The sequence below is a fragment of the Bubalus bubalis genome, chromosome 15 (assembly GCF_019923935.1).
Source record: "Bubalus bubalis isolate 160015118507 breed Murrah chromosome 15, NDDB_SH_1, whole genome shotgun sequence".
Lineage (NCBI taxonomy): Eukaryota > Metazoa > Chordata > Mammalia > Artiodactyla > Bovidae > Bubalus > Bubalus bubalis.
Window position 1 is genome coordinate 66246743 of NC_059171.1, and position 22939 is coordinate 66269681.

At 43.7% G+C, this 22939-nt stretch overlaps 1 protein-coding gene across 2 annotated transcripts in view; it reads left to right on the forward strand.

Annotated features, from left to right (window-relative positions):
- Positions 1 to 22939, forward strand: part of FER1L6 (fer-1 like family member 6) — a 175548-nt gene that overhangs the window by 40664 nt on the left and 111945 nt on the right. For both annotated transcript variants that reach the window (XM_044928802.2, XM_025265468.3), the window contains 9 exons: positions 1023 to 1105; positions 6116 to 6236; positions 9634 to 9688; positions 10145 to 10276; positions 14113 to 14175; positions 16038 to 16116; positions 17703 to 17859; positions 18434 to 18620; positions 19846 to 20038. In XM_044928802.2, coding sequence (XP_044784737.2) covers positions 1023 to 1105; positions 6116 to 6236; positions 9634 to 9688; positions 10145 to 10276; positions 14113 to 14175; positions 16038 to 16116; positions 17703 to 17859; positions 18434 to 18620; positions 19846 to 20038 — 1070 coding nt within the window. The remainder of the gene's footprint in view (positions 1 to 1022; positions 1106 to 6115; positions 6237 to 9633; positions 9689 to 10144; positions 10277 to 14112; positions 14176 to 16037; positions 16117 to 17702; positions 17860 to 18433; positions 18621 to 19845; positions 20039 to 22939) is intronic.

Genomic DNA, 22939 nt, shown 5'->3' on the forward strand with positions numbered 1-22939 from the left:
CCCATGGACTGTAGCAGCCTGTCAGACTCCTCTCTCCATGGAATTCTTAGGCAAGGATACTAGAGTGGGTAGCCATTCACTTCTCCAGGGGATCTTCCTGACCCAGGGATTGAACCCGAGTCTCCCTCATTGCAGGAAGATTCTTTACTGGCTGAGCCACTAGGGAAGCCCTGAGTTGAGAAGGAGGCCCCCAACTGGATTCCTGCTCTTGGCTAATAATAATGATGATAGTGGCTGACATTTTGGGCATATACCATATGTCAGCTGAGCTGTGTACTTGTGCCGTGACCTCAATAAATCCCAGGGCTGCTCGTCCTTGGAGATGGTCTGAGAGCTTGGCTGTGGAGAGGGTGATTTATTCTGCTCAGGGGAATCAGCAGGCTCAGGCTTCTCAGTGGTTAGAGTCTGGGCTGTGAAATCAAGCAGACCCGGCTCCAGGGGTAGCTCTGATACTTAGGGGCTGTGTGACCTTGGAAACATTATCTACTCTCTCTGAGCCTTGGTTGTTCATCTGTAAGATGGGTAGGAGAGGGTTGCTGTGTTGATTAAATGATATCATTTGTTTTGAGTGCCTGGCATAGGTGAGAAAAGAGAAATGAAGGTAAAAACAGCTAGTGCTGTCTTTTAACTATGGTTCTGGGTGGATCTTATGATTTCTGTTCAGGTGGTATTTCGTGGTTTCTGCAAAAGCAGACCGATCTGGAGAATGTGTTGGGTCATCCTGACACTTGTGGGTTTTATTTTTTTGGTTGTGCTGCCCAGCTTGTTGGATCTTAGTTCCCCAACCAAGGATCGAACCTGGGCCCCGGTAGTGACAGTGCTGAGTCTTAACCACTGAACCACTGGGAATTCCCTTGACACTTGTCTTTTGATGCCCTTCCAGTGTGGATGAGGAGGATGGTCAGCTTCCAGAAAAACTCAGAGTGTGTGTGTGTGTGTGTATTTTCTCTTAACGTGTCTGAATGAGCCAAAGTTACTATTATTGTATTTTTTAGTTTTTCTTCTTCTTTTTTTCCCCCCAGAAAAGGGATGTTTGGGCTAAAGCTGAAGAAGAAGAAGAAGAATGCAGAGAAGGGGTTAATCCTAGCCAACAAAGGTGCCCAAGGTGAGGCTTTTGGGATTTCGGGAGGGACTACTACCCTGGGGCCTGCGGGTCTCCAGAGTTGACTGACCCCTACTTGGCTGAGAAGGGAGTTCACTCTCCGTGGGAGTGAGGTGGGAACTGTGTCTGGGTCTTCGAACCCTGCCAACCCCAAGTGTGCACCCACGGCCATCCCCATCGGTGCTGGGTCATCTGGTCGCTGAGCCGGGTGGGTGGGTGGACACCTGCTGGGCCATGAAAGGCCCCCACAAGGAGGCAGTGACAGAAGAGCTCAGGCTCCCAGCTCTGTTCGGATTTGCTCTGTGCCCCAGGATAAACCACTCAGCACCTCCAAGTCCCAGCTTCTCCCTTTGATAAGTGTTTGGAGTGTGGGCTCAGCTGACCGTGGGGGTCATGGGGAAAGCAAGTGAGATGATGAAAATCAGCGGGAGGGCAGCAGCTGCTCTGGGGGAGGCTTTCCATCCACGGACTCATTTAACCCCTCCATCATCCTGCCAGAAGGTGCAGTCATCCCAGTTTCACAAATGAGGTCACAGAGATGCAGTGAGAGGACTTGAAGTGTGGAAAAGACCAGCTGCAGGATTGCAGGGCTCAGTGGAAAAACCAAAATGCAAAGCCATTGTCAAGAACTCATTAAGAATAGCTGGATGGTGACTGCAGAGCACTAAGCCAAGGACAGCGAAATCCTTCTAATCACAGGGCTCAGCCGGCTGCCCAGACCCTTGAAGCCGGCCGTGAGGGGGCCGGGGGGTGGGGCGGCACAGAGCCAGGAAGCAACGGCATTGGGATGCAAATCCAGACTCTCAGATATTCTACACTTAGAATGGGCTACTTCCTTTTCCAAAAGCAGAAAATCCCAAGTTACAAGGTGACCTGTGGTGGTGGAGGCCAGGCCCCGAATCAGGGAGACAGTCAAGTGTATTGAATCAAAGAGGATCAACTGCTTCCAGTGGACAGGTCTGGGGTGATGCCTGGAGACTTTTGCTGGGTCGCCCTGACAACAGCCAGTCCAAAGCCAGCTTTCTGGACCGTTTCTAAACCAAAATGGGTCTCTTTTATTTTCACCCTCCTTGTCTCCTTGGAGGGATCCACCGTTTACCCTTCACTGCTGTGTCCTGTAGGTGCCCTGTAGCCTTATCTCTGCCCTCCCCAAGCCCAACTCCACTCCTCACTCCCATGTAAAACCCAATCTTACTAAAGAAAAATATGGGAATTCATCATACTGAAGTGCTAATAATAATAATAATGATTAAGTCATCCTTGGATGGGACAGGAGAGGCATCACATTTTAAGTGGAGACAAGGTTTAAAGCTCAAGAGAAGTACTTGCCTATTGGGTGAAATAGAAGGTATCAGGGAGTGGGTAGAAAAGACTCTAGGGTCCTTCTTGATATCCTTGAAATTACAACCCTAAGTGGACCCTGCAGTAGTCCTGGAGGTACAAGGCTGAAAAACAAACAGTTCCTTTCTTCAAGGACCTTATGAAAAATAATATCTCTGACACACTGAATAAGCCCCTTCTGCTTTTGATTTGACATACATTATTCATGACTCTGAAATGTAGATTCTTTTGCCTCTGTTTTAGAAGAGGTTCAGAGAGGGTAAGTGCTTGCTCAAGGTTACACAACCAATAGATGGAGAAACTGGCTTCTGAGGCTGGGTCCGTCTTACACCAGAGCCCAGGCTTTCCTACCCCGCGGGTCAGCCTCCAGTGAGGAGCCCTCACTGACTGTGCAGCAGGGAAAGAATAAGCTGGTGGAGATTTAGGACAGCTGACCACAGGCATTTCAGAGGACCTGGTTCCCATGGCTCATTCTAATTAGAGTCTTCAGCCCACAAAGCAAACAGGGCAAAGAGGAATCAGGCCTCTCCTGGAAAGTAAATAGTGTCCATCCTGCTGACCAGGGCCTCACCCTGCAGATCGACAAAACAGAGTCTATGGAACTGAGTACAAGTTGATCTTTCCTTCTTGGCATGACTGGGGAAGTTAGGGCTTCTCTGGGTGAAACGTTTAGAGATTCTCAAAGTCTGTGGCTCTTACATCTGTGTATTTTGAGACCTAATGGCTATGCCTTAATTTTGTAAAATACCAGTTATCTTGACCCATCCATCATTAGGGCTTCCCAGGTGGCTCAGTGGTAAAGAACCTGCCTGCCAATGGAGGAGACATAAGAGACGTGAATCTGATCCCCAGGTCAGAAGATCCCCTGGAAGAGGAAATGACTACCCTCTCCAGTACTCTTGCCTGTGAAATCCCATGGAGAGAGGAGCCTGGCAGGCTACAATCCATGGGGTCTCAAAGAGCTGGGACACAACTGAGCTTGTAACATAAGCACGTACCCATTAATTAGTTACCCAATGAGTAGTTGTTGGGTACCTTCCACGATCATCATTCATTCAACACATTTTAATGACATGTCTTCTAAGTGTTGGGTGTTGTGCCAGATTCTGGGTATACAATGGTGACACTGGATAGGTTAGAGGGAGGACAGTCCTGTAGGGGACACTTCCGTTTGTCCCTCCAGATCTATTCTCCACCCTTGTTCATCTGTTCTCTGTCCTAGGAGGCTGACCCCACTGGATGCACCACCCAGGTCGCTTCCCCAGTGGTGCACCCCAGCACGAGGTCTGGGAGAGGGAGGTCAGGACGTGTCCCCCAACTGGAGGATGGTCGTCCCCCCTTCTAGGGAAGCCCATGGGACCCGACCTCCTCTCTTCTCAGGTTCTAGTAACTATTCTCTCTCCTCATCTGGAGGGTCTCCAAGTGGTATCAGCTTGGCTGCTGTGAGCTCCAGATAGCTCTACAACCCTTTGTGGTTTTTCTACACCCACACCTTTGTAAAAAGTCCTCAGAACATCCTGTCCTGGTTGGGCCATCTGTTATCCATGGGGGCCCTGATGAGAAAACTGTATTACAAGTGGAGAAAAGTGCTGGAAAGAAAACAGACCATGCCCTTAAGCGGAGTCTATTGGAGGATTTCTTTTAGTGTGGTTCGAGAGGGGCTCCACTGGCAGGGAAAATATTTAAATTACAACATCGAGGATGAGTGGGAGCCCGCCAGGGCAGTGAGAGCAACTCAGGTGGAGCAGCCTGTGAAGAAAAACTCCAAGCAGGAGGTGGCTTGTTAGAAGGGATGGGAATGAGTAACTAGAAAGCAATGAGGGCAGGACCAGAGGAGCAGGTGGGCCAGGAGGAGATGGCAGTCAGGTAGGTAGGGAATTAGAGTCAATGGCAACCCATTCCAGTACTCTAGCCTGGAAAATCCTATGGGCGGAGGAGCCTGGTAGGCTGCAGTCCATGGGGTCGCGAAGAGTCGGACACAACTGAGAGACTTCCCTTTCATTTTTCACTTTCACGCATTGGAGAAAGAAATGGCAACCCACTCCAGTATTCTTGCCTGGAGAATCCCAGGGACGGGGGAGCCTGGTGGGCTGCCATCTATGGGGTCACACAGAGTCGGACATGACTGAAGTGACTTAGCAGCAGCAGCAGCGGCGGACTTCAGACATATTCTAAGTGCAATTTTTCAAAAGAGGGGTTTTCAAAAGAGAAACATAATCTTTTGTTTTTTTTTTTTCAAAGAAGGTTACAGTGGATGCTGCTTCGTTACTTGATTGGTAGGACACAGTATTTCAGTGACTGAATGAATGAGTGAGTGACTGAATGAATGAGTGAGTGAATGAATGAATGAGTGAGTGAATGAATGGATGAGTGAGTGAGTGAATGAATGAGTGAGTGAGTGAATGAATGGATGACTGAGTGAGTGAATGAATGAGTGAGTGAATGAATGTTGGCTATGGATGAAGCTTCGGCTGACTGCCTTCCCACCTCCAGGTCGGTCTCACCTTCCTGCATATAAACCCCTACAGAGAGGGGTCCATGTTTTGTTAATTTCTCCATCTTGCACATCTAACATAGCCCAGATTCTGGCATGTGTAAGTTTCCTAAGAATGTTCACTGGAAACCTGACTCTGTAACAGTTGCTCCTCATTCCTGAGGCCCTGTGGTCAAGACGGGGAGCAATAAAGTTTATCTTCACACTTCATGTCGCACAGTTGGGTACTGGCATTACTCTAGGGTCTCTGCAGGCTGGACTTTTGTTTCCCAAGTGACAGAAGAGTCAGAGCAGGCAGCATGGGCTCAGTCATCCTTTCTATAACTACTGGACACCTATGAGGTCTGTGTCCATGAGCCTCTGTGGCAGCATGGGCTGCGTTATTCTGTCTTCTGACTCAGTTCTGTTTTGTTGGTTCACTAATTCAAATCAGAGAATCAATATATATCAAAGCTGGAAGGGGTTTAGAAGCTTACCAGTTTCCCAGAGAGCCCAGGGTTCTAAGAAATGGCTTCAGGGGTTGCTGAAGAGGGTGATGGTGAGGCTGGAAGAAGGTCACTGCCCTACATTCTACCTCATGGCACATAGAACAGCTTGGTGTCAACAGACTTGTGTTGTATATTGAGGTTCTGTACAAAATTACATATATGAAAATGGACCGAGATCTGATCTCTTTGGGGAACATTATTCAAGCTATTGCACCTTGTTACTCAAAACTAGCCCTCAGACAGCAGGAATGACCTCACCAGGGACCTTGCTTTTAGAAATGGAGAGTCTTGGGCCCTACCCTGGACCTACTGAATCAGAATCTGCATTTTAACAGCTTCACAGGTAATTTTTATGCACATGACATTTTGCTAATGAGACGCAGAGGTAATAAGTTAGTTGTCTAAAGTCTAAATGTGGCAAGGTTGTGACTTGAGAGCGCATCTTTAAATTTATAAGCCATAACCCCACAACACCAGCATACAAATCTACCCTTTTTTTGAAAACAGAAGATGCATAACATGTGTCTGGCCTTTCTGCCAATAAAATGTTAAGGTCCATGAGGTCAAGGACTGTCTTCTGATCTCCTTGTGTGTTTGTGGTGACTGGCATAGCGCTGGACACAGAGTCGAGGCTCAGATCACCACGGTGTGGCATATTTAATAGACCGTTCTCTTTGTTTGCTTCTCTAGATGATCAAGCTGAAGCAGAAACACCACAGGAGGGAACTTCTCACCAGGAAGGCCTGGGAGGAGATTTGATTTCCGACAATACTTCCATCACTCCTGTCCCCTCATCTCCTCCAAAGAGAAGGTACAGTGTTGGCACAGGCAAGCAGCCTACACCTACTGAGCACCTCCCTTGTGCCAGGTACCCTGCAGGCTCTGGGAGAATAACACCAGTCCCTGTGTACAAGGAGCTGAAGGTCTGAGGCAGGAAGACAGCGTGCTGTGTCCCCTTCACTTTCTCTATGGCAGTGCTGGCCAGGGCCCTGGCTCTTCCAGCTTCTAGTTTTAAATCTTCATGTCCCTCATTGTTCAGGAATGACAACAGCAGCAGGAGACAGAATCAGGAGCTGTCCCTCACCTGTTCTGTAAGTCATCGAGATGCTAGATGTCTTAGCTTTGTGTTTGTCCCAAATGAGAAAGTGGTTCTTTTCCTACCCAACAAAAAGTCAGAACAAACTGACCTTCTGCATGCAATCTGCTCTTTCAGTTAGCTGTAGGTGTGTAACAAATAACCCCAAGGCTTAATGTAAGAATTCATTATTGCTCATGAGTCTACGGGTTAGTTGGTTAGTTTTTACTGGTTCCAGATTGTCACAGGTACATCACTCATGTTTCTCTCATCATTTGGCAGCTCTGTTGATTTTAGTTTGAGGGTTGGTCCGTTGAGCGCTGGCCTAGGATTTCTTTAACTGGGGCTATGGGGCTTTTCTGACTATAGTATTGCATCCTCTAGCAAGCTAGGCTTTTTTTTTTTTTTTTTTTTTTTTTTGGCCACACAGTTTGTGGGATATTAATTCCCTGACCAGGTACTGAACCCACAGCCCCTGCAGGGAAAGTGGGGAGTCCTAACCACTGGACCACCAGGGAATTCCCCCCAAACTTTTTCCAGTGGGGCTAATGCCAGAGTTCTGAAAGAAACAGTGGAAGTGTACACAAGATCTCTTGAACCTCGGCTTGAAATTGGCAAAAGTCACTTCTGCTGCATTCTGTTGGCCAGTGCAAGTCACAAGTCCAGCCCATGTCACAGCAAGAGCAGACTACAATTTCCAGAGTAAACAGTCTGGATATGGGGAAGCCAATAATTGGGGCTAGATGCCCTTTGATTTGTTTGTGTCCATTTCTTATTTATGATAACTCCTCATGCCATCCTTTCCTTTTCCACTCAGGATTATTACTATCAGTAGAGCAAATTAGTGCTTCCCTGAGTGGCAGGAAGATCCTGAGTTGTTATTACTGGGCTGTGACAGGATGCACAGTATATGTAAGGGTGGGGTAGGGGGGCAGAGAGAGATGGAAATCAGAAAAGGTGATAGCCCAGAGACTGACTCTTATAAGAAGGCATGAAATTTGTATGCTCATACTCACTGTAGTATCTTCTTCCCCCCTACACTGCACCTTGACACCTACCACCCTCAAACTCCAGAATCAGGATTTCAATTATTTTTAATATCCTTTAATGGATCTTTGACACTTATCTTACTAGGATAATAGTACTGCATTGGTGGAGAAAGGCAGGTGAAAGAGAAGTACTAGCCTTTTCCTTTCTCCTTGGTCAGTGGATTTGCCATCAATTAAAATTCTACCCATCCACCAGTGCTCAATTCAAACTTTACCTCTGTAGTGACTTCTTTACTGCTTAGTTTGGCTCTCACGAATATTTCTCCTCTCTGAACTTCTGTTACGTTCTTTCCCTATGACACATTTTGTACTTAATAGTTCTCTATATATATTCTGGTCCTCTCTCCCTTGGATAGATTGCTAGCTCTGCAAGGACCAAGATGATGGCTTCTTCATGTTTTCTCCCTGACTAGCACAGAGTTTTCACATAGTAAATGCTCAGTACAGGTTTGCCATTTTATTAAAGAACAGGTACTCTTTGATATCTATCTTTTCTTACATGCAATATTTCTTTTAATCCATAGAGCAACCCTATGCAGTAGAAATTATTTCTATTTTTAGATGAAGAAATTAAGGTTAATGTCACAAAACTGGGGAAAACAGATATTCTAATTCAGATCAGTCTGACTCCAAAGCCTTGAGATTCTTACTAGTTTATTCTCTGCTAGAGTCAGTTACAATCAGCAGAAATAGAATGAAATCAGATGCAGTGTTTCTAGAAGGCAAGAGAATAAAATTCTATAGAAATTCGAGCTGTATTTTTCCCCACCCATTGTGCTTCTGTGACAACAGGGATTCTTCATATCTTTCTATTATTATCCAATCTCTAAATGCCCAGGTATTGCACATCTGTTTTCAATTATTCATGACAGTCCAGACAAATGAAGTCCCCTGAAAGTGAAATCTCACTAAGATGGCTGGTTGTTCCTTCCAATTTTCTTTCTTTTTTATTTTTTTTTAAACCCCCCCTTTTTTTTTTTTTTCCTAAAAGCAATCATGAAACCCAGAATTGCTGTATAGATGAGAAATGGCAAAGTGGTCATCGGGATAGGACCAGACAGCAGATAAAGAAGATTCTTATTTAGACTCAGGTCTGCCACTGATTTGCTGGGGCATCTCAGCTTCTTGTTCTGTAAAATAAGAAATAAATTTTACTGATAATCATACTCACAATAAGAGTTGACATTTAATCTTGCCATATGCTAATTTAAATCTTTATATGTTACATCTTTTAATTGTATACACTCCATGTATATGGGTTATTATTAGCTCCATTTTTTAAGATGGGAAAACTGAGTCATAGAGAGGTTAAGTTATGTGTCCATTTACACTTATCTACTCCAGAGATGGGGAGAGGATATCTAGTATAAATAAAAGCACTTAGAAATACCTGGAAAAATATTAGCATGGCTTATGGATTTAAGGTAGGTTCTTTTATTTATTTTTTTAGAGAATAGTAATTACATTTTTTTGAAGAAATATTTGTGTGTTTTTTTGCAGTATAATTGTTTTACAACTGTGTATTAGTTTCTGCTGTGCAATGAAGTGAATCAGCCCTGTGTATGCATATGTCCTTCCCTTTGGGGCCCCCTCCCCCACCCCACTAGGTCATCGCCGAGCAGGAACCTGAGCGCCCTGTGCTATGCAGCAGCTCCCACTAGCTCTTGCGCACATGGTACCTATGTTAGTGCTACTCTCAGTTTGTCCCACCCTCCCTACCCCATCCCTGTGAGAGTGAAGGTGAAGTCGCTCAGTCCTGTCTGACTCTTTGCGACCCTATGGACTGTAGCCCACCAGGTTCCTCCATCCATGGGATTCTCCAGGCAAGAATACTGGAGTGGGTTGCCATTTCCTTCAGGGAATCTTCCCGACCCAGGGATCGAACTCAGGTCTCCTGCGTTGCAGGCAAACTCTTTACCATCTGAGCCACCACGTAACTCTAAAGAAAGTGAAGTTGCTCAGTCAATTCCTCCATTCTCTACATCTGCATCTCTATTCCTGCCCTGGAAATAGGTTCATTTTTCTAGATTCCACAGGTAGGTTTTTACTTAATGAAACATATGTGTTAAACTTTTTTTCAATAGATCAAAACTGTTGACTAAGATCCACGATGGGGAGGTCAGATCCCAAAATTACCAAGTAAGTGATGAGTCCTTCCTACCCAGCCTCCGCCAGCTCTTTTTCTTTTTTTATTTATTCATTTATTGTTGCCTGTGCTAGGTCTTCGCTGCTGTACAGGCTTTTCTCTAGTTGTGGTGAGCGGGGGCTACTCTCTAGGTGAGGTGCACGAGCCTTTCACTGTAGTGACTTCTCTTGCTGCGGAGCATGGGCTCTAGGGTGTAAGGGCTTCAGTACTTGTGTCCCACGGGCTTCAGTAGTCGTGGCTCCCAGGCTCTAGAGCACAGGCTCAGTAGTTGCCGTGCATGGGCTTAGTTGCTCCTCGGCAGGAATCTCCCCAGACCAGAGATCGAACGTGTGTCTCCTGCAGCGGCAGGCGGATTCTTTACCACTGAGTCACCAGGGAAGCCCTCCCCCAGCTCTTCCTGTGTGACTGAGCAGCCAGGCCGAGTGTGTGCACGCTGCTTTGTGTTGTAGATCGCCATAACCATCACGGAGGCCCGCCAGCTGGTGGGTGAGAACATAGATCCGGTTGTGATCATCGAGGTCGGGGATGAGAAGAAGCAAAGCACAGTGAAGGAGGGAACCAACAGCCCATTTTACAACGAAGTAAGTCATGGGGGTCACCAGCTTCCTCTCCACCAACATGCTCTTCACCACATGGCAGCATTCTTCAGCCAAACAGAAAACCTGTGCTCCTGCTGACTGCTTCCCATCCCTCATCTGAGCCCAAGGCAAGCTCGCTGAGCCTCCTTGCCAACACAACTTGACAATGGACAGTCCGAGGCAAGGACTTCCTCCTGATTTTAAATTCGTTGCTGTTTTCAATAGACCCATTTTCTTATTACTTAAAAAATATTATTAGAGTATAGCTGACTTACAATATTAGTCTTAGATAGTCTTAGTTGTCTTACTTACAACTTAGTAATGAAGTTTTTTAATATATTATGAAATGATCACCGTGGTAAATCTGGTTACCATCTGCCACCACACAAAGTTATTATAATACTCTTGACTATATTTTCTGTGCTCTAATTTACATCTCCATGGCTTATTTACTTTATAAATGGTAGTTCACACCTCTTGCTCACTTTCGATCATCCCCTCAACACCCCTCCCCTCTAGCAACCATCAGTTCTCTGTATCCATGAGTCTGTTTCTGTTTAGTTAGCTGATTTGTTTTGTTTTTTAGATTTCACATGTAAGTGAAATCATCTGGTATTTCTCTTTCTCTGTCTGATTTTTTTCGCTCAGAATGTTACCCTCCAGGTCTGTCCATGCTGTTGCAAATGGCAGTATTTCATTGTTGTTTTTTATGGTTGAGAAATATTCCATTGTGTATATATATCACATCTTCTTTATCCATTCATCTGTTGATGGACAAAGTGTCTTCCATATCTTGGCTATTATAAATAGTACTGAACACAGGGAGGCACATATCCTTTCGAATTTGTGTTTTATTCAGATAAACACTCAGAAGTAGAATTGCTGGATCCTATAGTAGTTCTGTTTTTAATTTTTTGAGGAACCTTCGTACTGTTTTCCATATTGGTTGTACCAATTTCTTATAAACTCATCTTCATCCATCATAAGTTCTGAGTATATATTCAATAAATGTGTTGGCTAGTAAGAAGATAAACATTCATTTGCAGAGCAGAAACACTGAAAATTTAATTATTAATTTTGACATAGTCATACTGATTTGGAAAGTAAAGCAGTGGTATTTTTCTAAGCAGCATAAAAACTGTAAAGGAAAACATCAAAGAGAGACATAGATCTTCAAAGTTTATACACACTAATTTCTCATTTCTAAATAAAAAGATTACACAGTTTTTAAAAACTGTCAAAGATGTGAAAAGTATAAAATGATTTATGAGAAAATATATACAGTATATATGTTTCCCCTGGTCTTTGATCTCTAAGTCCTTCTCCCTGGAGGCAGACTTTCTCACCAGGCATTTGTGTATCTTTTCAGAAATATTCCAGGTGTGCATAAGAATGTGAACAAATATTGTAGCCAAATAGTAGTGTTCTACACAGACTGTCCTGGACCTTGGGCTTTTCACAAAATGATATATCCTGGAGATTAGTCTGTATCAAGACATCTAGTTCAACCTTATTTTCCCTTCTTTGCTGTAGAGTTTTCCATTGCATGGACTTTTTATAATTTACTAAACCAGTCAGTCTCTCATTGATGGATATTAAAATTTTTTTCAGCCTTTGGATACTACTTATAATGATATTTAAATGGCATAATTGGGGTGAAGAGTGTATGCATTTAAATTTTGATATCACCACATTGCCCTCCAAAGAGGTAACGATTTACATTCCAACTGTGTGCAAGAGTGCTTGTTCCTCCCAGACACTTAAACACCATGAATTGTCAAAAAGTGCAGTCAACTCTTAATTAATTTTTTAATGAGAGTGGAAATTGAAAAGGAAGTCGGGGGAGTATGCATAATAAAATCAACAGAAAATTCCCAAATCCCATTTGAGCTGTTAACTAACTCCTTTCCTCTTTATCATTCCTGCCTTAAGGCTTTTAACTATTAGTTAAAAGTGGCAATGTCTCCTTCCTGTTCTACTCCCCGCCTCCAGAACCTTTGAGCTGTTAACTCCTTTCCTCTTTATCACTCCTGTCTTAGAGCCTTTTACCATGAGTTAAAGTGGCAGTGTTCTCCTTCCTGTTCTTCTCCCCACCTCCATAACATCTTTCAGCGTGAATGCAATATGAAATAAAGTGTGTGGAAGTGATTTAAAACTGCAAAACTCTACAGACTTGTTAATGAGAGTAAGTATTTGCTTTATGCAAACAAGTCTTGCATCTAAGTGACATTCCATTGGGCTAAATGTAATCATTGGGAAATCAAGTGAAAACAAAAGTTGAATTAAAAATCTTTGTTACAGACTTGGACTCTAATTTTCAAGCCTGAAGTTCATCAGATGTTGAAGGAATCAGTTAGTAGAGACTGGGGAATCTTTCCCAGCTAGAAAAATGTGTGTGGCTTCAGAGGTCCAGGGACCCTCTGTGAGGCAGTTGAGTCTGAAACATGTGAAACTCAGTGGAAGGCAATAAATGTTAGAACTAATTTACTGGTCCAAAGGAACCCGCAGCAGCTCATATACCAGAGAATGAAGAACTTCATGTAAATGAGTTTTGCACAGAAAAGATTTTCTGAACACCAAAACTCTTCAAAAGTTTGAACATATATATGAAAAATTTCCTGAAATGTTATACATAGCTTCCTGTTCTCTTAACCAGGAGACACTGAACATAATATAACCTTAATGTAGCTTTTCATTGATACTGCAGGACTGCCATTTTGAAGGTCTCTTATTTCTAGTGTTTGATGACATCTTTGGTTTTCCTTCCATGTTTTGGCTTTTCTGTTCTGCCTTTAAAAGCAAGCTGTTAGTGATCCCTTCTCCCTTCCCACTGCTGTCATGTTCGCTCTAATGTCTTGGTGTCATTCCTCCGTCTTGCAGCTCAAATACCAAACAATCCAAGAAACAACTTCCCAGTTCTGACTCGGCTACCACCTTCAGTCCTTAAAACACACAGGCTGTAACAAAGCACTACTCCAGCTTTCTGCATGAGGAGCATCCTACCTCACTTCGGGAACTTGACAAAATTCCGATGGTGAAACATCTAGCACTTGAATTCCTTTTATGATAACTTTAGGGGAACTCAACTTTGGTCCCTGGTTCAGCAATAACTAGCTATATGACTCCAGGCGTGTCTTTTAAATTTTCTCACCTTCAATCTTTATATGTAGAATATGGAAACTAGTCTATATATTTTCTTCAACTCTAAAATTCAATCACTTTTTTCAAATTAGAAATCTTCCTTCCCCATAATTGCTTTTTATTATTTTCCTGGTCAGTCTTGGGAATTTCACAAGGATGTTTGAAGCTGAAAAATCCCAAGAAAATGAAATTTTAATCAAGTTTACCCTAAATTAAAACCACAATGAGATATATTTTCAGTCATCATTATATATAAGCAATAAAAATGAATATATAAGAAAACCGACAATTCAAGAGTTAGCAAGGGAATGGAGAAATGGCTATTTTCATATGCTGCCAGTGGGAATGTAAAATGTTTTAGCACCTTTGGAAAAAAATTATGCTAGCTACTAAAAATTTACATGCACACAAGCTATGATCCAATAATTCCAATTCTCATGTCCATTTTAGAGGAAAGCTTCTGTATGTATTATGAAAAGATGTAATTGGTGTTTTTTTTTTCTATTTGAAAAAAAAAGAAAACAAACAAGTTTCAGTGAAAACAAATCAAACAAATTAAACAAGTCAATTAATTGATGATAGAGTTATGCCTTTGGGAACCTTGCAGCAATTCATTAGAACAATGCAGAACTAGAAGTATTGAAGAATAGAGTTCTTACATGAAAGTTCTTACAGGCAGAATGAACTTTGTTTTACAGTACTTTGTCTTCGACTTCATTGGGCCCCAGTTGCATCTTTTTGACAAGATCATCAAAATCTCAGTAAGTATATCATTGGTGGTGATGGTGATGGAGGTGGAAGAGATTCTAGGCTTTGGGAAGTCTTGAAGACTTCCTTGCCTATCTTCTTCACCCATTCAATCTATATTATATTATATTATATTATACATAAGTTCTGCATTAAGGTTTAGGTAATAGTGGAATCTTGCTTGGGGGTACTTAAAGAATGTGACTCTTGAAGAATGAGAAGTCACCAGGTGCCAAACATTCTTCACATGTGAATTTCAGGCATGCTGACAGGTGGTGAGAAGATATTTTGGGACCTGGGACATTGCCCAGATGTTGTCTCATTGCATCACTCAGACAACCACCTGTTTGTGGGATCAGCTTTATTGCAGGCTCTGAGGGGACTGGGTAGAGTTCAGAGGAACAGTTAATAGCTAGGTTTTATTCAGCATCATAGACAAGGGTCATGACCGTCTGTGGGGCAAGTGGATTTTTAGCAGAGGATCAAAGCTGGTATTGCCTATCTCTGTATCTCTAGCTTGGAAGAAGAAGGTAGAAAACTGTCCTTGAATCAAGGATCTCATAGAATTTTATTGTTAGTAGGGAGCTCAGAGGCCACGTAGTTCAACTTCCAGCCAGTACAAGAATCCTTCTCCACCACTTCCATGACATATGACATGGGGTTCTTAGACACTACTTGATTATATCCAGTGATGGGGAGGTCACTACTTCTAGAGAGGCCCATTCCATTGCTGGAGAGTTCTGTTATAAAAATTATCCATTTAGTAAGCTGAAATCTCTCTTCCTGCAGCTTGAGAACTGCAAAGGGATCCTATACCTGCTTTTAGATGGCAGTATTTTCAAGAGTGGAAGACACCTGAGTTACTATCACCCTTCATTCACACCCTCAGTTTTCTCTTTTCTGAGTTAAAGGTTAAACTAGTTCTGATTCTTCAGGAGTTTTGTGGCTTCTGGACCCAGGCCCAGCTCTGCCAGCTTCCTGTAGAACTTTTTTTTATCTTAATTGCATTTAGAATGAAAAATGTTCTGTTGTAAACAGCCAGCAGTCTACTGACTTATCAGACAAAATATTGAGGATGACAGCCTCTTTTGTCCCAACTACTGTACATGTCCAAAACTTCTCAAGACAGTAGGGATGGGAAAGTTGTGAGCAAAGCATTGCGGGATTTTAGGAGAGAAAGGGAACATGTTCAGTTGTGAAGGATCAGGGAGGGCTGCTTGAAGGAGGCAGCGTTTGCTCTCGGCATTTAAAGATGGGTAGAGTTGGGACTTCTCTGGTGGCCCAGTGGTTAAGAATCTACCTTGCAATACAGGGGACATGGGTTTGATGCCTGGTCAGGGAACTAAGATCCCATATGCTGTGGAGCTACTAAGTCTGAGTGCTGCAATTACTGAGCCTATGTGCCCCAGCTATAGAGCCCATGTGCTACAACGGAAGATCCCTCATGGTGCAAGGAAGATCCTGCATGCCACAGCTAAGACCCCATGACAAAGCCAAAAAAAAAAAAAACAAAAGTTGGGTAGAGTTTCTAAACGCAGAGATAGATTTGAATGTTGGGCTACTCTAGAGTTCATTTTGGCTACAAACAAACAAAAAACAAAAACCTTTTAGGTGGTGAGATTTGATGGGTGTCCCTGAAAGGACATTTAGCTAAAATCCTGCTAGAGGGTGAGGTAAAGCTGTGATTCTTTGCCCACCCTTACAGCCATCCCTGAGGTTCGATAACCAAATGTCATTGTGCCCCAGATAAGAGTGAAGGCCAGACAGGGTTCAAGGCCTAGAATCCTCTTTGATGGGTTTGTCATGAGCCCTTTTCACAGATTTAGCCTCAAAGAGAAATCTAATGTTGCCAGACTCAATGCTCCGTCTCTCCCAGGTCTTTCACCACAAGCTGATAGGAAGTGTACTGATCGGCTCCTTCAAAGTGGACCTGGGGACCGTGTACAACCAACCGGGTGAGAAAGAGTTGCCTCCCAGTCTCTCTTGCTCTTCTTCTCTTCTTCTGACACCTAGGAGTCAATTCATTTATCCCTTTATCCACTTATCCATTCATTCAATACATTGAGCATCAGTTAAGCAAAGTGGTATAACTGTGTGTAACTCATGGATCTCTTCTTCCAAGTTTTCAGTCTGATGATAAAGCTGTCTTATATGTCCATATGCTGTGTGCTTAGTCGCTCAGTCGTGTCTGACTCTTTGCGACCCCATAAACTGTCGCCTGCCAGGCTCCTCTGTCCATGGAGATTCTCCAGGCAAGAATACTGGAGTGGGTTGCCATGCCCTCCTCCAGGGGATCTTCCCAACCCAGGGATACTTCTGAGCAGTTTTTTAAAATATTTTCCCAAAGTCTGTCCAATTTATTGCTGTGAGACATAAGAAGGAAATGTGGAAGTTAAGAATGTGGCCTCGGGGGCCAGAATTGCCTGGTTTCAAATTCTACTCTCCTCTTTCTTAGCTGTGCAACCTTGGGTTAATAACTTGACTTCTCTGTGCTACAATTTCCTTATTTGTAAAAATTGGGATATGATAGCACCTCCTCCATAGAGTTGTTGGAGGATTAAGTAAATATATATGTAAGTGAATATATACATAAGCATATATGCATAAGCACTTCATAGGATCTAGCACAAAATAATGACTATGATAAGTCACACATGGGTTTGCTGTAATTATTACTATTATCCCTGATTTTTCAGAGGCACTAGGCAGATTGTCCAAGGTCAAGAGTTAATCAGTAACAGAACCAACAGCAAACATAAATCTTATAATCAAAGGTTCTTTCTCTTCAACAGTGATTCCAACTCACATGACCCCAGGGGGCCAGGCACTGGGCATCACTGAGTGCAGTGGACTGGGTTTAATGCAGTGGGAAATGAGGGAGGCTGGGGGGAATGGAGGCGGGGGCACATAGCACCTATGGAAGGAATAGCATCTACTCAGCTCCTTTCCTACCTGCCACCGTGTGGCAATGTGGACTATGTATTGCCAGATCTAACAGGTTTTTTTTTTTTTTTAAAGATAAGCTTAAAGTCTAGATTTTGTGAGAGCTTTTGAAGTTTGGGCTCACTATGTAGGCCAAGCAAAAAGATCCGTGAGTGGCACTTGTGAAATTACGTGTGGCTTCTTCTGTTTTGGCTACACCGTGCAGCTTATGGGATGCTAGTTTCCCACCCAGTGGTCCCTGCAGTAGAAGCACAGAGTCTTAGCCACTGGACCCCCAGGGAAGGCCCTCAGGCATGGCTTCTACACTGCATTCATGTCCTTCTCTCCGGTCAAAGCTAGACTCTAGTCCAGGCATTTTCCACTTGGTTAAGGGCTTCCCAAATCCCTGTGGCAGGTTGGGGAAAAAGATGGAGAAGTGGTTGGGGAGAGAGGAGAGGAGGGGAAGGAGGAGAGAGGGGCAGCATGAGACTTGGAAGTAACTGTGATGAGCGAGCCCCTCCTGGGGAGCAGAGGGTGGGGAGGTTTGTGTTGGAAGGAAGTGGGTGGAGCATCTGGGTGCATCCGTGCAGGGTATCTGAGCTGTCGGGACGTCTTGCAGGTCATCAGTTCTGTGACAAGTGGGCCCTGCTCACGGATCCTGGCGACATCAGGACTGGCACGAAGGGGTACCTGAAGTGTGACATCAGCGTGACTGGAAAAGGAGATGTCTTAAAGCCCAACCCCAAAACCTCCGATGCCGAGGAGCAAATAGAAAAGTGAGACAGGCCCATGGAGGACCGTGCAAGAGAAATGACATGTCCCCATTTCCATGTCTTTCCCCTCTCCCCTTCCTTATGGGCTCTTGAGAACTGCCAAGTTAAAGAGGCCTGTCCCCCCCAGACTCTTCTCTGTCAGGGGCGCCATGAGGTGTCCTACCAAAGGCACCACTATCCTTTGGGAGGGCAGCTTCTAGAACAAGAACAGCCTGTCTTCCTATACCAACCCACAATGGATAAGCTATTCCCAAGCTTATCCTACGGATCTGAATTGAGCTGATTTTTCTTTGAAGGGAGAATAATTTCAGCCACTGACTTATGAAATGGAAAGGTTTAATGCACCTCTTTTAAGTGTTTATTCTCTAATTCTGGAACCTGAACCAGTTTACCACATTCATTCTATTCATACCCTGCGCTGTCATTCACACCAGGAAGAAAACTCATTTTAGTGATGCATCCTCATATTTTCTCCTGTATCAGGATGCTCCTTTCTGCCTCCAAATTGCCTCTTCCTCTTCTTTCTATTCTTTCAAGTGAAACAGTTCCTTTATGTTTCATTTTTGTCCCCTGCAAGGAACCTCTTGATCCCTCAAGGGTTTCCATCAGAGAGGCCCTGGGCCAGGTTCTACGTGAGACTCTACAAAGCCGAAGGGTTGCCCAAGGTGAACTCCAGCATCATGGCAAATGTCACCAAAGCATTTGTGGGTGACAATAAGGACCTCGTGGATCCCTTTGTGGAGGTCTCCTTCGCTGGGCAGACGGTGAGTGTCCATTGTTGCAATCCTGGCAGACCTGGGGCCGGAATTCTGTTCTTTACCCCAGGACATTGCTGGGTAAAGGACATTACATTAAAATCAAAATCAAGACATGCCTGGAGAGAGAAAGCTTGTCCCCAAAAGGCCTGGCACGTGGCAGGAAAGTAGGGGAGAGTCACCTACTTCCTCTCACCTTCACCTTCCTGGAAGGTTCATGGAGAAAAACTGGCAGGGGGAACCACCATTCAGGACCCAGGCAGGCAGGCCTCCTTCCTCACCTCTGGCTCCTTCTCTGAGCTATTGGCCAGTCCTCAATTCCCAGAGAATTACCACCTCTCCTTCAATCTGCTCCACAATCTACCCAGCTTGTCCTTATCATATGTAAGCCTGGACATCCTTGTGTCCAGCTGTTCCCTGCTCAAGAGCCATTGGAAGTGCCAGGGCCTGGGCACATGGTCAGAGCTTAATCCTGATTAGTTGGACTCGGAAGCTTCAGCCAACACACGTGTCTCTACCCAGCTCCTCCCTTTGGCAGGGTGAACCTTGGACTACTTTTGTCTTGGGTCCCATTGGCATATAGAGGACATATATAACCCCCAAATAGGATATCACCTCCATTGTATGATGAGGAAACTGAGGTCTAGACTGGGGAAGGGATTTGTATTAGGTCCTAATTTTAAAAGATATTTATTTATTTGGTTGCACTGGGTCTTCAATGAGGCACGTGAGATCGTTCATCTTCATTGTGGCACACAGGCTCTTTCAGTTGCAGCACGTGGGCTCTAGTTCCCTGACCAGGGATCGAACCCAGATTCCCTGCATCAGGAGCATGGAGTCTTAGCCACTGGACCACCAGGGAAATCCTCAGTCTTTTATAAGACGCGAACTCAGGGTCTAATTGTATCTGCTGTCTTCCTGGAAATGCATAGAACGCCTTCATAGCACGGGTGTCAGTTTCACCTCAACCCAGTGTGATGATGAGAACTTTCTGGGGGAGGACCTGTGACAACCCTCCTTTTGTCCCAGATGCCCAGCACGGTGTCTGGCACAGAGCAGGACACTGGTTATGTTCATGGGATGTAACTGATTTTCATGGGTGCCTCGTGGAAACAGGTTCATTAATTTGGCAACTTACTTTATATCTCCAGCTGGTGTGAAGAGTGTTCTTTAGTTGGTCAAAGGCCTCTTTCATTTCCTCCAGTGGTTCACATCCTCCTGGCTTTGTGTTTAGGGGCGAACCACAGTGCAGAAGAACTGTGCCGATCCCGTGTGGCATGAACAGGTGGTCTTCAAGGAAATGTTCCCTCCATTGTGTCGGAGGGTAAAAATCCAGGTGTGGGATGAAGGCAGCATGAATGATACAGTGCTGGCAACCCACTTCATTGACTTGAAGAAAATCTCCAATGAACAGGATGGAGATAAAGGTAAGGCCTCACATGTCTGACTTCAAGGTAGGGTCTTGAAATGATTCATTTAGAGCCTCATCTTCAAAGCCAGAGGAGCAGGCGATGTGTTAGGCACTTTCCATCTCTGCGTGGTCTGTGGCTTGGGTTGGTTTAGGGTAGTGGACAGAGCCAGACTCTAGGAACCATGAGGCTTGTTCCCTGTCCCAGGTCTTCCAGGAACACTGCTGTGTGTTCTTGAGGAAGTCACTCACTTTCTCTGGGCTTTATGCTTCCTAACTGGAAAATGAAGACTTTAGATCGGATCAGAGGTTGGCAAACTGTGGTCCATGGACCACAGCTGAACTACCATGTATCTGTGTATGGCTCACAAGCTTAGAATGGTTTTACTGTGTTTAAATGGTTCAAAAAAATATGGTTCCCTCAACTACTGATGAGCATGAGCTGACTGCAGAGAGCCAGGGCAAGAATGGAGAGCCCCAGCCAATTCATTGAGTCAGTCCAAAGAATTTTCACCCTGGATAAAGCTCTTTATAGTAATTACCCTACATACAAATGAGTTCCATTCCAAGTGTGTGTTCATAAGTCCAATTTGTTGGTAAGTCCAAAAAGCTAGCCTAAGTACCTAGCTAACACAATCAACTATACAATACTGTACTATAATAGGTTTATAATACTTTTCCTACACATCATACATACATAAAAAACAAACACAAAAAATAAAACATTTTTAATCTTACTGTACAGTGCCTTGAAAAGTACAGTAGTACAGTACAACAGCTGGCATACAAGGATAGGCACACATTTGCAACTTTTTGAAAGTTTGCAACTTACATGTTCATATGTAGGGGACTTACTCTATTAGCAAAATCTAAATTAATAGCTGATAATTCTCTACATATCCCAACCCACCTTCCCTTTATTTAAATCTCAAGAGAATCTTTCTCTGCACTACAAATTTATGTTAATTAATGTATGTATTTGTGGATATGTGTGTATACACATTATACTGTAAAAGGCTTGGCTTATGCAGAGAACAACTTTTACACATTTTTGTGCCCTGCACAAGAGTGTTATCATAGAAAGGCCTTAATAAATATATACCATTTAACTTTCCATCTTGTGGAAATGTTTGCCCCAGATTGCTTTATGGAGAAAGCACATTCTGCCCATCCATAGCATTTCTCAACCAGACATAGACGTGTTTTACCCACAACTTTTCAGAGTCACTTTGTTGGGTTTGGGGAGATGTATAGCGATAGTAAAAAGTAGATATCATGGGTTATAGAATCTTCCTACCTCTTTTAAAACAATAGCACTACTTCTTAGAATTTATTAAAGGCAGGATAGAATCTAGTCCATGGAGGAATGGGGCAGTGGGTGAGGGGATGGAGAGAAGAAGCTTTCAGGTATTAGAATTATTGATAACAATAAAGCATATGACAACTTTTTGTCAACAAGAATTGTTAAGCAAATTATGATACATATTGATTCCTAGGTCAGGAAGATCTCCTGGAGGAGGTTTTGGCAACCCACTCCAGTATTCTTGCCTGGAAAATCCCTTGGACAGAGGAGCCTGGTGGGCTACAGTCCATAGGGCCACAAAAAGTTGGACACGACTGAAGAGATTTAGCACACATGCACTTATTAAGAGTAACAGCTAATATTTTAGAGCATTTCCTAAAGACTTCAGTGAAGCACTTAATATTATCTCTTTTAATCCTGATAGATTAGATTATCCCAATAGATAATCCTGAGATAGGTACTATTAGCATCCCCATTTTACAGTTGAGGATACTGAGGCATCAGAAAGTTAAAAGACTTCTCCAAGGTCACACAGCTTGAAAATGGCAGAGCTGAGACTTGAGATCTGAACCCAGGAAGTCAAGCTCAGGGCCACCATCCTGTACTGCCAGTCAAAATGGAACATTCTGGGAATTTCCCTGGAGGTCCAGCAATTAAGACTCTGAGCTTCCACTGCAGGGGTCCCAGGTTCGATCCCTGGTCCAGGAATGAAGATCCTACATGCTGCAGAAAAGAAAACAAAAGGAACATTCAGTTGCCAAAGAGATGTTTGCATAGACACTTACATTTTCCCAGATGCTATGGATCAAGAAAGCAAACAACTTATGCCAAGAGTAAGTTAAAATCACAGGGTCTTTTCAGTTCTACGTTTAGAGCACATTTCAGAACATTTACTTCTCTCAATCTCCACTACCATCACCCTGGTCCAAGCTATCCATGTCGTGAATTTTAATGTTGAAGGAGTCCTTGAACCAGTGTGCTCACATCCATTCTTATAACCCTTCATATAGCAGCCAGAGTGAATTTAAAAATACACATCTGAGTAGGTCACGTCTTTCCTCAAACTCCTCTAGAATAGTCCCATAATCTCTAGGATAAAGACAGACCCACTCGCCTCTCCACACTCTTCTCACCCGCTCCCTCTCTGGACTCCAGCCGCACTGGCTTTCTCTTCCAGTTCCTTCTGCTTCCAAGCTCCTTTCCAATGCCATATGCTCTCTCCTCTGCCCAGAACCCTCCTCTCTGCCTGATTCCTCTTCACGCCACAGCAGCCTGTTCTTTGTCCTTGCAGCACAAGATATAGCTCCTTCATAGCATTTGTAATGTGAATATTTGTTTCATGTTTGTATCTGATTTAATCTCCATTGGGCTTTATGTTTCGTCTCTAAAATGATACCTGGCACATGTTAGGAGTCCATAAAAGTTTGATGAATGAAAATGCATGTCAGCACAGTCTTGCTAAAATTATGGACAAGTCTAAACATATGCATGGAAGAAAGACTAGAAAGAAACATAGCAAAATGCCAATTGTGATGGCATGTCTTTCTTTCTTTAATTTTATTCTATTTTTGGTTACCATGCGTGGGCTTTTCTCTAGCCCCTGGAGAGCAGGGGCTA